Source organism: Euprymna scolopes, chromosome 40 (assembly GCF_053919585.1).
Source record: "Euprymna scolopes isolate OS-2025 chromosome 40, ASM5391958v1, whole genome shotgun sequence".
In the NCBI taxonomy this organism is placed as follows: domain Eukaryota; kingdom Metazoa; phylum Mollusca; class Cephalopoda; order Sepiida; family Sepiolidae; genus Euprymna; species Euprymna scolopes.
The window spans coordinates 10,579,504-10,594,503 of record NC_136521.1 but is presented as its reverse complement, the minus strand read 5'-3'; the positions used below and the strand labels follow the sequence as shown (position 1 = coordinate 10,594,503).

Sequence of the window (15,000 nt, the reverse complement as noted above, 5' to 3'; positions counted from 1 at the left end):
TATGTATTTTTAACTGGCCTTTCCGATGCAGCAATCGGATTTTAGAAAAAATAAATAACAAAGGAACAACAAACATAATTGCAAAAACCCCTTGTTCAAAATTATTGGCACGATTTATTTAATAATCAATTGTATAGCCTTTGGCCTTGATTACCTTCCTCAGTCGCTTTTCATAGTTTACAACCAAGTTGTTGCACTCTTCAGTAGTAATTTTAGCCCACTCTTCCTGACAATAATCCTCCAATTGAATAAGATTCTTAGGCTTCCTTTGCATTACCCTCAATTTTAATGTTCTCCATAAATCTTCAATTGGATTAAGGTCTGGGCTTTGTGATGGCCACTCCAAAACATTAATATGATTGTCCTCAAGCCATTTCTTAGTCAGTTTAGCCGAATGCTTTGGGTCATTATCTTGCATGAACCACCAACGACGACCAAGTGAGAGCTCTTTAGCAGAGTCTTTCAGGTTTTCATCCAATATTTTAATATAATCTTCCTTTTTTATGCTACCTGTGACCTTAACAAGTCGCCCTGGTCCAGAGGCAGCAAAGGATCCCCAAAACATCAAACTGCCTCCACCGTGCTTCACTGTGGGTATGGTGTTCTTAGGCAGGAAAGCTTCGCCAGATTTTCTGTAAATATAAGACACTTTATTATGGCCAAATAACTCTATTTTCGTTTCGTCAGTCCATAGAACACGTTTCCAGAATGCAACATCTTTATCAATATGACGTTTTGCAAAGGCTAGCCTTGCTTTCAGGTGCATAGGCTTCAATAAGGGAGTCTTTCTCGGACGACATGCTTTTAAACCAGCTCTCTTCAAAACTCTACCAACTGTATGTCGAGATACATTCACTCCAGAGGTGCTCTGTTCATCAACAATCTCCCCAACAGAGATCCTTAGGTTTTGTTTTACTTGTCGAACAATTTTCCGTTCATCTCTTGGGGAAAGAATCCTTTTTCTCCCTCTACCCTCTAAACTCATAACGTGGCCTTGCGATTTGAACTTGTTTATTATGGCTCTAACAGTGGATTTGGGAAGGTTTAGCTTCTTTGAAATCTTATCATAGCCCTCCCCATTGGTATGGCATGCTACAACAAGCTTCCTGACGTCTTCGCTGTGTTCCTTAGTTTTAACCATGGCGATTGAAAATTATAATTTAGTCACTTATAATAGTTTAAATAAATCGCTATCTAAAAATTATCTGAAAAAAATTATTCACTGAATTAGCGTTAAACAAGCATAATATGGCTATAAAAAAGTTCAGAAAGCACGTAAACCGGAAATTGATTGATATTATACTGATACTAAAAGAAAAACAAAGCCGTGCCAATAATTTTGAACAAGGGTTTTTTGCAATTATGTTTGTTGTTCCTTTGTTATTTATTTTTTCTAAAATCCGATTGCTGCATCGGAAAGGCCAGTTAAAAATACATAATATACTTTGTTATTTTCTTTAATTTAATCCCTTTTTTAGAATTTATTAGACAAAATTTAACTTTTATTTTACCGTGCCAATAAATATGATCATCACTGTATATATATATATATATATATATATATATATATATATACATATATATATATATATATATATATATATATATATTAGAGGGAATTAAACCTTCGTAATTGTGAATTAATTTTGATTTTGAAACTGATTTTTAATTCACAATTATGAATCGTTTTACTCAATATATATATATATATATATATATATATATATATATATATATATATATATATATATATATATATATATATATATATATATAGCACAATTAAAGACTGTCAATTATAATTTACAAGGATTTGTTGTTCGGCACGATACTCAAAAAGAAATATACAGATATCCTTAATCAGTAGAGATTAAAAGAATCCGTTCTTTTCATCAGAAGTAAGATTTAGCAAACAATTATTATAGTGAAACTATGACTTTGCTGATACTAGCATAAATTGAATCTGCATTATATGAAACTAATCGTAAATACGTTTTGTAGTTAATCTAATATATATATATATATATATATATATATATATATATATATATATATATATATATATATGAGGGGCATGCAATAAGTAATGGCCCTGACCCATTTCCCATAGGAGTAGACCAACGAAATTTGGCACAGTTATTAGTCTTTCTCTGCATAGGAACCACCCAGAGTTATGCGTTTCTGGAGACCGTTTTTGTAGAACACCCCAGGTTGGTCCTCCAACCACGACGTGACTTCAATAATCAAGGCTACATCATCTGGGAAACGCTTTCCTTTCAAAAACAACTTCATGACAGGGAAGAGGTTAAAGTCAGAGGGTGCAAGGTCAGGAGAGTAGGGAGGATGGGGAGAGTTTTTATAACCACACGCCCGTGTTTATGATCTGGCGACATGTGAGTTGTGGACCGGAGCATTGTCCTGCAGGAGGAGGGTACCTTTGCTAATCTTGCCCTGCCTCTTGATTTTGATAGCTTCCCTTAATTTCCTCAAAAGTGAAGCATAATAGGTTCCTGTAATTGTGGTACCCTTTGCCAGGAAATCTGTCATCACTACTCCGTCCTGGTCCCAGAAGACTGTGAGCATGACCTTGCGAGCGGAGGGCTGCCCATTGCCTTCTTTGGAGGTGGTGAGTCCAAGTTCTTCCGCTGCATTGACTGGGCTTTGGTCTCTGGATAATAGTGATGGATCCAGGTTTCATCCTGTGTAATAAGTTTTTTGAAAAACTTTGACTCATCTTCTTGGCACATCTCCAAATTCATTCTCGAGCACTCGACACGTTCTCGCTTTTGGAATGGTGTGAGCAACCTGGGAATCCATCTGGCAGACACCTTATGCATATGCAAATGGTCATGAATGATAGTTTCCACACACCCTGTACTAATCTTGACATCTTGGGCTATTTTGCGAATAGTAATGCGCCGATCTTCCAAAATGGCAGCCTCAACTTAACGGACAGATGCCTCATCAATGGCAGAAAGGGGGCGACCAGGAGCTGTTTTCACAGACTTCCGGCCATATTTGAATTCACGATGCCAGCGTTTTACAAGGTCGTATTATCGGGCATTATCAGCATAAGTTTCTTTCATTTCATCAAATACAAAAACCAGATCACTGCTCAACATTCTCAGTTCAAACACCTATAAAACAGAAACCACAATTAGTTCAGAGCTGTAATTTGCTACATAACCTGTAGAGATATAAATCATTGCACATGCAAAATTTCAGCTAGATCAGGGGCATTACTTATTGCACGCCCCTCGTGTGTGTGTGTATATATATATATATATATATATATATATGAGAGAGAGAGAGAGAGAGAGAGAGAGAGAGAGAGAGAGAGAGAGAGGGTGAAACGATAAATTTGTCGCCCTAAACAAAACCACACTACAGCTTTATTTTAAAACTATTATCGAAAAAATCAGTTCAGGTAAATTGATTATGCAGTAGAGCTGACATCTATTCAATATAGCTGCTTTCAGCCTCAATCACCATCTCGGTACGGGTCTGAAAGTGGGATAATGCCTTTTCCACAAGCACTAGTGAGTGTTCGGCTAATATTCGATGGATGGTGGCAATTAGGCTGGCTTTGGTGTTGTGGGAGGTCATGTAGGTGATGCTCTCTATGACCACTCAAAGTAGTCCAGCGGGTTCAGGTCGGGGGAGAACAAGGTCAATTAGAGAAGGATACAAAGTTGTAGCACACCTTCTGAAGCCAAGCCTGGGTCTCTTTAGACTTGTGGGCCAGCGCCAAGTCCTGCGGTCACACACAGGGTCTCTCAGCGGCCACCTGATTGCACTAGAGATCACCACACTCTTCAGCACATCCAGGTACACATTGGTATTGATTTTCAAGCTGACTTCAATGATGTGAGGTGGCATGTTACGGCTCTCACTTGAAACCACACCAAAGGCCATAACACTGTCCGGAAACTTTGTTTGCATCACCCTGAGCACGTTCCTGTGATTCATGGCACTCCAGCGATGCATTCTGAGGGTGCTGGCAATGGTCCTGTTGTCATAACTTGGATCGAGAGGGAGCATGAGTTGTACATCGGCACATCTCCAATCTCACTCATTGAAAATTGTGTTACTTTCAGACATCGTAGAAAGCTCCTATCGCTCTTGGGATTTGTACACAACTGGCCAACTAGTAGATGGTCTACAACAAAGAAAAGAACGTCGTTTTCATTAAACGGAAATGGAATCATGCTGTATTTTCTAGGGCGATAATTTTATAGTTCCAGTCATATATATATATATATATATATATATATATATATATATGTATGGCAGATTTTCTCTATCTGACTCTCATACGAGTTAAGGATTGTGTTACTTTCTGGAGCAGTAGAATGATCCAATTATTCTTCTATATTTCACTTCTGGTAACATTCACCGAGAGTAATGCATATTTAATAACATTATATAAAAAAAATGCACAAGATTAAAAAATATTGCACAAGATACAAATAATATTGCAACATATGCAAAAAAAATGCACCAGATGAAAAAATATATTGTACCAGATGCAAAAATATTGCAACGGATGTAAAAATATTGCACCCGATGCAAAAAAAATATCTGTGATTCGAAAATAAGATCTCACCGCTTTTCCATGACACACCAACCACAAAATGGATCACCATCAGTAACGCATTCATCGCAAGATGTTTTTGAATTGCAGTCCTGGAAATCTATCATGGCCACCTACAGATGAAAAAAAAAGAAACGAAGGAAAATGAGCGAAAATCCATTAAAGTAAAGTAGGCAAGATAATTCCCACAAAATTAATTTACCTATCCTGGCATTCTTCTAATTTATATATATATATATATATATATATATATATATATATATATATATATATATATATATATATATATAGTGTACTGTTTTGGGGAAAGAATTCCATCAAAGTACTCAATTACAAAAAAAAAATTTCAATAAAGGAGAATATTTATTTATTTAAAATAATTAGTTACCTCCCTTCGACCTGTCAGAAATAACCGATCAAGACCAGAAGCCATGTTAATTAAGAACAGAACAGGACAAAATAAATAATTTTAAACATATTTTTACTAAAATATATTAAATAAAAAATTGAAAAATTGATATTAAAATAAAATATATAAAAATAGGGACAGACAAGCTATAATTAAATAAAAATGAACATTATTATAGATAATGCGTGCGGTCCTAGTTTTTTCTCAGATAGATAACAGAAAACAATATGGCTGACGAAAGCCTAACATTATTTACCATTAACTGGTTCCCTTTATGTCAGGCTTGAAACCGACGGTACCAATGTTTTTCTGACCTTCTGTACAGTTTATATATATATATATATATATATATATATATATATATATATATATATATATATATATAGGGTTTGTATTACTGTACACATAGATTCGAAAAAGTTGTCAAAAAACAAATATATAACAAATAAATGTTATCAAAGGCAAGATAAGTTACTTTTCTACAAAACTGGATATATTTTTCGTGTTTTTATTAAATGTAACATATTTATTCAACTTTAAAAACATACAGTGTTTACCGATGTATTCGAAAATTCAAGATGGCGTCTCACACCCTCTTTAACACCGTAAGTATGGAAAAAGGTGTTATAAATAAAAAAAAAACTATACAAAATACTATTAAAAACCCGCCGAATATATGTCAACCTATGTAACGGTAACATATATTGAGCGAGTTTTTAACAGTATTTCATCCGGTTTTTTATTTATAACATCTTTTCCCACACTTACCGTGTTAAGACGCCATCTTGAATGTTCCAATACATCGGTAAACATTGTATGGTTTTCGAGCTGAATAAACATGTTACATTGAATAAAAACACGAAAAATATATCCAGTTTAGTAGAAAAGTATGATAACATTTATTTGTTATATATTTGTTTTTTGACAACTTTTTCGAATCTATGTGTACAGTAATACAAACCCAAAACTTTTTATTTTATGAAAAATATTTGTCATTCAAAATGTCCGCCATGTATTCATGCACCTTGTGAAACGTCAATATGATCATTTTGTAGCTTACAGTTTAAGTCATATCTTTTTGACTTAAAATTATTGGCACATGAAAGATTACTGAATTATATAAACCCAGTAAAATTCGGAATGCTACAAATAAGACTGTATATATATATATATATATATATATATATATATATATAAATATATATATATATATATAATACATATATATATTATATTATATATTATATATATATATATTATATATATTATATATATATTATATATATTATATATATATTATATTATATATTATATATATTATATTATATACATATATATATATTATGTATGTATTATATATATATTATATATTATATTATATGCATATTATATATATATTATATATATAGCATATTATATATATATAATATATATTATATAATATATATATTATATAATATATATATTATATTATATATATATTACATGTTATATATATATTATATACATTTATCATATTATATATATATTATATATATTATATTATATTATATATATTATATATGTGTGTGTGTATATATATATATATATATATATATATATATATATATATATATATATATATATATATATATATATATATTAAACATTCGAATAATACTGGGCGCAGGAACATCGTTTAAAACCATAAATTATTAGCGTAAGCAAACAAAGAAAAAATAGTGTGAGGGAAAGGAAAAAAAGAAACAATCTCATCGAACACTTATAAGTTCCAAAGTATGTTCTTTTTGCTTACACAGATGCGGCTGATGCAAATTAGTTCACACTGCGCCCAAGTATTATTCCCATGTTTAATAAGATTATGCATCTATAAAAATTTTCATATATATATATTGTATGTGAAGAATTTATTTCTAAACTAATTAACTGATCATAATATTTTCAAAGATATTTAGAAGTACTAGTCTCTACTTGAATCCAAAAGGGGCCAAACATTGTCTTCCATACTGACCTTTTCCTCTGACATGGCATAAAGATATTGGCGATCGCGGCTGAAGAACATTTCTTTCAGAATCGGTCTTCCAGGATCCATTGGCATCTCTTCAAGAATGTCAGGTTTTCCGTTTTCTGGAGCGACCACCTGGAGGGAAAAAAATCAGAGTTTACAAAGGATTGCTTAATTAAGAAGTGTCACTGACCCTCGTCATCCCTGCTCTTCAAATAAAAAAAATTGCATTAATTGAGATGGAAGAGGGAAATAAATCTAATTTTTTTTTTACTAAGGTGTTACTATTTAGCAAGACCATAAACCACTCGAGGATAGTGGTTTAAAATTTTTTTTTGTAAAATATTAGGTTCGTGCAAAAATAATGTCGTTTTTTCATCGGATATGTACACGTCAAAAAACTACATTATTTTTTAACCAACCTAATATTATTGATTTCACGACATTACAATTTATACACGGAATCAAATAAAACGCCCATCGTTAAAACCAAAATAAAAAGGAACACAACAAGTAAAAAAATATGTACACATTTAAATGAAGACATATGCAAATTATATTACCGTCTTTTAATTTTCAAATTTCTATTAAGATATGTTTTAAGAAAATATTCTTGAGACTAAAAGAATATTTAATGGCAAATTTATCTATTATTAATGGCGAATTCATCTATTATTAATGGTGAATTCATCTATTATTAATGGTGAATTCATCTATTATTAATGGCGTATTTATCTATTATTAATTACGTATTCATCATTTATTAATGGCGTATTTATCTATTATAAATGGCGAATTCATCAATTATTAAGACGTTTTTATCTATCATTAATGACCCAAAATTCATACTAAAATTATTTGCAATGACCTGCGGCGTAACGGATAAAGTACTAAGTTAGAATTCAGTTTTAAATGACATTCTTCTGGAGGATGAAGGTTCAATCCTCAGTGTAGGCGATACTAAGAATACACTTGCAAATAATTTAAAGTTTCTACCCGGTGTTGGCCGACGGAACGCGAGCATGTTTAAAAAGTTTTGTTTGAAATTTCGCGTTTTGACAGAAAGTTTGGTAAGATGATACAACACACTATAAAAGAGACAAGAGTATCCTGTAGGTCTACAAAGCCACCTCGTTGGCCAACTCCCTACACGCATATTTAAGGAAATTGCTGAAACTCTGGAGGAAAACCTTCAGTCTGCGGTGGAATGGGGCCGTAACTGGTTCATAACGTTAAATGCTGCAAAGACTAAGCTGATTTCTTTTAATAATTATAAAACGCCTTCTCAATCGCTGATTGCCATAGCTGTATTTATTTGCTTCTCCACTGAGCAAATTAGGCACAAGGCCTTTTTTTAATGTTGAGAGGGGGGGGGTGAATGGGACCAGCTTCCGAGAGGTGAGAAATGGGAGCTGGATAGTGAAAGCCTCTTGGTATATAGGATTGCCCCTACATGGATCAGAAGCCCATTGCCACGAGGACAATTGTCTTTGATTGCAGTATCTGCCGGAACAGATACTACACTTTGATATTGGCCCGAATGCCACACACTGCCTGAAAATACTTCCCTCAAGCTCCTTGGGTTTACATTCACAGACAACGTGAATTGGAACAAATATATTGAGGTAATTGCCAAGGTTACTGCGAGGAAGGTGGGCTCTCTTTATAGTGCTAAATTGCTACTTAGAACTGATTGTATCATTGTGAAGGCTCCTGCAAAGAAGGTGGGTTCCCTCTATCGTGCTAGAAAACTACTCACTCCTAAGAGTATCCTGTAGGTCTACAAAGCAACTATTTGCCCATGCATAGAATATTGTTTCCACATTTGGGCTGGTGCATCTAACACTAGTCTCTCGCTCCTAGACAGGGTTCAATAAAAAATCGAAAACTTAATAGGTCCTGCACTATCAACTAAACTCCAACCTCTGTCCCATCGCCGAAATGTGACATCCTTGTGCCTGTTTTATAAGTATTTCAACAGCAAGTGCTCTGATGAACTACAAGCATTAGTACCCGGTTGACGACAATACCCTTGCCAAACAGCAAAATCCCACTCCTACACTGTAGAGATCCCTAGATGTCGTAAAGTATTCTACTCGAATAGCTTGTTCCCTCAAACTGCTGAACTTTGGAATTCCCTCCCGGGTCCCTGCTTCCCCGACTGTGCTGACATGCATAAATTCAAGTGTAATGTGAACGGACACCTCGTTGCCCAACTCCCTACATAATATCCCTGCAAATCTGGTCCCAAATAGTAGCCCCTCACGACTAAGTGACCCTGTGTCTTGCTTTGAGGTTATTAAGCTTTACATTTATTTATTTATTTAATTTACGGAACTTAAGATGTCGGACGATGCCGGTTATCCTTGCTAGATTATTTCATAAAAATATTCCTTATTTAATGTTTCTTGAAAAAAAAAAGCCAAAAATAAATAAATCTATAATCTATAGAAGTGAAAATGTTTGTTTATGTGTGTGTGTGTGTGTGTGCGTGTGTGTGTGCGTGTGTGTGTGTACACTTCCCTACCAAACTACTCTGTCAATTTTCGGTCTACAGACTCGAGATTTGACATAAGGAGTATTGAAATTCGGCAAAATCTTTCTGATCGGGCTTCGGCCAGAAATTTGGCTGTTAAGGGGGTCAAAGCTCAGCGATTTGACCTTTGAGAACTCTACCAAACTCCTCCGCCAATTTTGGGTCTAAACACTTGAAATTTTAGATAAACGTTACTTGGACATGGATCTAACTTTATAATTTAATTTGAGCCAAAAACAATAAGTGTTAAAGGGTCATAATTGCGGTCAAAGTTAAAAAAAATTGACCTCTGCGGCCTCTATCAAATTCCTCAGCCAATTTTTGGTCTAAACATTTGAAATTTTACATAAAGTGTATTCAGATATAGGGCAAGCTGTTTAATCGTTTTTTTTTCTGAAAATTTGGCTTCAAAGGGGTCGAAGTAAAAAAGAGTTGACCTTTGTGGTCTCGAGAAAACTATTAAGCCAATTTTTGGTCTAAACATTTGAAATTTTACATAAAGGGTATTCAGACATGCAGCAAGCATTTTCATCAGGTTTGGGACGAAAATTTGGCTGCCAAGGGATCAAAGTTGGCAGAGTTGACTTTTGAAGACTCTACTAAACTCCTCCGCCAATTTTAGGTTTAAAGACTTCAAATTTTAGATGTAGGTTACTTTGACATGGGTCAAACATATTAATTTGATTTGAGCCCAAAACAATAAACGTTAAGGGATCAAAATTAGAATCAAAGTTAAAAAAAATTATAGTACTTAAGGCATTACCGTACATATTCACACTTTTTAATATATAGATATGCACATAAAGTTATGAACAGTATATAGGGCCCGAGCAAAGCCGGGCAGAGCTGCTAGTAAATAAATAAAAACAAGCACAAAAAAAACAAAAAAAAACAAACAAACAAGAAATATTTACCTTGAAGATGTATCCAGTGTTTGTTCCCAAGAAGATCAGTGGATAATTCTTGATGTTGATGGCGGCAATGGCCGTGAAATAGACACCGCTTCTCTCCAGAATAGGCCGCGATGTGACAGGCTTTTGACCGTCAATCGAAGGATGAGGTTCGAAGTTTTTCCCACAAAACGCCAGAGGCTTCTCCTAAAAACACAAGAAAGAAAAACACACGCAATGAAGAAAGTCGTTAAAAGCAAGGCGATACCCATAAAAGGCCTGGCAGTCATTGAACTAATGACTACAAAATATCAGAGCCTTTTTTTTTTTTAAAGCATATAAATACTTCAATATGCATTTTCAAATTGCTTACCAATGAAGTATATATTATATTCTATCTGTATGTAATACACACACACACACACACACACACACACACACACACACACACACACACACACACACACACACACACACATATATATATATAGAGAGAGAGAGAGAGAGAGAAAGAGAAAGAGAGAGAGAGAGAGAACGTTTTAACTTGCCAAAAGAAATAAACGGTAAGATGGTCAACATCTTGAAATTTGGAATATAGACTTTTTGTCATTTATTTTTATATGCTCTGTATGTATATCGAGTTTCATAAATGAAAGTAAAGAATTGGTATAAATAAAAGGTGAAATATAATTGAATAAGTATATATATATACACTTGTGCCCGATATTATTCATACCCCTCGGATCTTTGAGATTTCTATAAGAATATTGCTCAAACCAGAAGGTAGACAATATTAAAGGGATTTCAAACAATAAATCAAGCATAAGCATTTAATTTAAACTCAACAAATAAATAAATTATGCAAGTTTGAAACATTATACAAAGAAAAACAATAATGGCACTAGTTCAAAATTATTCATACCTCTCTTACTAATAGTCAATAGCATGCCCTTTATTCTTAATAACTGCCTGTAACCGTTTGGGATATTTATCAACAAGGTTTTTACAAGCATCAACACTGATTTTTGACCATTCTTCAATGCAGTAGTTCTCAAAATCCCTCAAATTTCTAGGTTTCCGCTTTTTAACCTCAGTTTTCAATATGTGCCAGAGGTTTTCGATAGGGTTCAGGTCGGGACTCTGGCTAGGTCATTCCAAAACATTAATTTGATTATCCTCAAACCATTTCTTGACTATTTTGGCAGTATGTTTTGGATCATTATCCTGTTGAAGGACCCAGTTTGGTCCTAAATGGAGCTTCTCCGCATCCTGTCTAATGTTTTTCTGGAGTATCTCCAAATATTGCTCCTTCTTCATGGTTCCATCTATCTTGACCAAACTACTTGGACCACTAGCCGAAAAGGAGCCCCAAAACATTAGGCTACCACCACCATGTTTCACCGTGGGTATGGTGTTCTTTGGGTTGTAAGCTTCTCCTTTCTTCCTTCAAACGTAAGAAGCATCCATATGGCCAAACAATTCAATTTTTGTTTCGTCAGTCCACAAAATACTTGAGAAAACGAACTCTGGAGAATTCACATGGGTCCTAGCAAACTTTAGACGTGCTGCAAGGTGTTTTCCGGTGTGCAATGGAGCCCTTCTTGGTCTTCTTCCTTTCAGACCATTTTCATGCAGAGTCCTTTGCAATGTTTGCCTTGATATTTTTATGCCAGAAGACTCCAGATTTTCTAAAATGTCCTTATTAGTGGTGGTTGGATTTGCATTAACACTTCTTACAATATTCCTGGTGGCTCTAGCAGACAGTTTCCTTTCCCTTCCTCTACCAATCAAGTTGTTTGTTGTGTGGTGGCTCTGGAATTTTTTGATGATGCTCTGTACTGTTGCTGTAGGGACCTCAAATTTCTTGGAAATTGACTTGTAACCTAAACCATCCTTATGTGAATTCACAATTTTAGTCCTAAGATCATTACTAAGCTCTTTTTTCTTCCCCATTCTAATAATTTTTATTCTTTTATTGGTTTTCAGTTGATATCATTTTAATTTCTGAAAAATGCAAAAAACGAAATGAAATTAATCAAAGGTTGTATAAAAGCATTCAAAATAAGAATCAAACAGAAAACAAACAGTCAGAAACTCGATTAATACTGAAAAAATAAGGGGGTATGATTATTTTTGAACATTGCAGATTTTATAAATAGCTATATATTTCTTTTATTACAAGTATCCCGAGATTTTAAAATGACGAAAATGATCAGAAGAGGTTTATTAAGAATATGTATCAATATGGACGTAAACAATAAATTCTTACAAAAGTTACACCTAATAAACTCAATTTTCAAGGGGGGTATGAATAATATCGGGCACAAGTGTATATATATATATATATATATATATATATATATATATATATATAGTCTGGGAAAACAGGCACCTTACCACCTCCACCAAGATGACCGTCTACAGAGCGTGCATCCTCAGTGTTCTACTGTATGGGAGTGAATCCTGGACTACATACTCAACACAAGAGAGGAAACTCCAGGTCTTCCATATGAGGTGTATACGTAGGATACTTGGTATCACATGGCAGGACAGAGTGAGTAATACTGATGTTCTGCAGCGAGCGGGCATCCGATCCATTTACTCCCTACTGCGTGAGTGACGTCTTCGCTGGCTGGGCCATGTGCGCAGGATGGATGATGGGCGCATCCCTAAAGACCTTCTCTATGGCGAGCTTGCCTCAGGCTCAAGAAAGAGGGGGCGACCCCATCTTCGCTACAGGGATGTCTGCAAGCGTGACATGAAGGCTCTCTCGGTGGACAGGAATACATGGGAAGCCTCTGCAGCTGACAGAACTGCCTGGAGAAAAATGATACGCCAGGGGATTATCATCAGCGAGAGGACCCTCCATGTTGAAAACGCTGCAAAGAGAGCTAGGAGAAGAGCGAGTGTACAGGCGGAACAGCCGGACGAAGCGGCAAATTGCATAACAACCTTCGTATGTCAAGGCTGTGGCAGACTATGCAAATCAAGAATTGGTCTCTACAGTCACACAAAAGGATGCAAACAGGCAACATCTTAATACGGCGCTGATCCATAGTCGTTTTGACTGACGGATGCCACGCACACACACATATATATATATATATATATATATATATATATATATATATATATATATATATTAGTGTTGGGACGATTAATCGTAATCGGAAAAATCGGAACTTTTGGGGGTATCAGAAAAAGTCTGTGCCTATTTTTTTCCGATGCCAAAAACAACTCTTTTTGTATTTGATTTTATTTAAAGCAAAATCTTCCACGTCAGGTAGTAATAATAAGATAATAAATATTGATTTTAAATATTTATTGATTTTAAATATTTATTGATTTTAAGATAATAAGTATTGATTTTAAACTACAAATAATAAGATAATAAATATTTATTGATTTTAAACTACCAATAATAATAAATCTAGCCATCCCTTCCACAATTTTTTTTTTTATATTAGTAAACTAGTGGGGGTACCCGGCGTTGCCCGAGTGTTTGTTTTTGGGACGGGGGGGGGGAGTTTTAAAAAATGTTATGGTAGGTAAATAGGAAGGATCAAACCCGGAGTCATGAGTAAAAGTAGGAAAATAAAGTGTGAAAAAAAAAAAAAACATCTGCAATGTTAACAGTTCGGCCACCAAGAAAAGTCCATTCCAGTTGTTTAGGAAAAAAAAAAAAAAAAAAACGACTACGGTAGGTCAGCGCGAACGTGAAAATATAATGTGAATTGTCCAGCACGCTAACCACTACGCCACAGAGCACTGCAGCTTAGTTTAGTGATTTTAAATAACTTCACATGAAAGAACTACAAAGCCAAACCGGTGTTCTCTTCTCAACTGTTCCTTGTGAACGATTCCCAAACGGTGTTAAGTGGTGGCAGGGGGAGGAGGAATTTATAAGAGAGAAAATATTTTACCACTTCCATTGATCTTAACCGATTTTGGCCGTGACTTCTCAGCAGAAAAAGTATAGAAATCTAAGATTATGGAGGAATTTGAGAAATAATAAGCCTATAACACACCTCAGATATTGTTCTGCCGCTTGTGTATATTATATTTGCATGAAATATCTTGATTTTTAATCCTATTAAGGTCAAAATCAGACGGGAAAAATGAGTTCATTTTATTTATATAGAGACTAAACATGTGTTTTTTTTTAAAAATTTTTATTTATTTATTTATTTTTTTTTTTAATTACATTTTCACCCCAAACAAGGCGCATTGCCACTTTGGTGTAGGGGGCTACTATTGGGCACAGCAACTACTGGGGCACTATGTTGGGATTTGGGCAGCAAGATGTCGGTTCACGTTGCACTTGAACTTCTGCATGTCAGTACAGTTAGAGAAGCAGGGACCTGGAATGGAATTCCAGAGTCTAGCGGTTCTGGGGAAGAAACTACTGGAGTAGAAAGATCTTTTACATCTAGGGATCTCTACTGTGTTGGGGTCGGATTTAGCTGCCTGTTGGGTTTGTCGAGAGTGTCTACGTCGTGGGGGCACAAGTGTCTGCAGTTCGTCAGAGCATTCACCATTAAAATACTTGTAGAACAGGCAGAGGGA

General features: G+C 34.8%; 1 protein-coding gene across 2 annotated transcripts in view; it reads right to left on the bottom strand.

Annotated features, from left to right (window-relative positions):
* The window catches only part of LOC145265362 (plexin-A4-like), a 281,103-nt gene that overhangs the window by 74,808 nt on the left and 191,295 nt on the right, over nucleotides 1–15,000 (bottom strand). For both annotated transcript variants that reach the window (XM_080121145.1, XM_080121146.1), the window contains exons 4-6: nucleotides 10,459–10,641; nucleotides 7,015–7,143; nucleotides 4,607–4,707 (exon numbers count right to left, since the gene is read on the bottom strand). In XM_080121145.1, coding sequence (XP_079977271.1) covers nucleotides 4,607–4,707; nucleotides 7,015–7,143; nucleotides 10,459–10,641 — 413 coding nt within the window. The remainder of the gene's footprint in view (nucleotides 1–4,606; nucleotides 4,708–7,014; nucleotides 7,144–10,458; nucleotides 10,642–15,000) is intronic.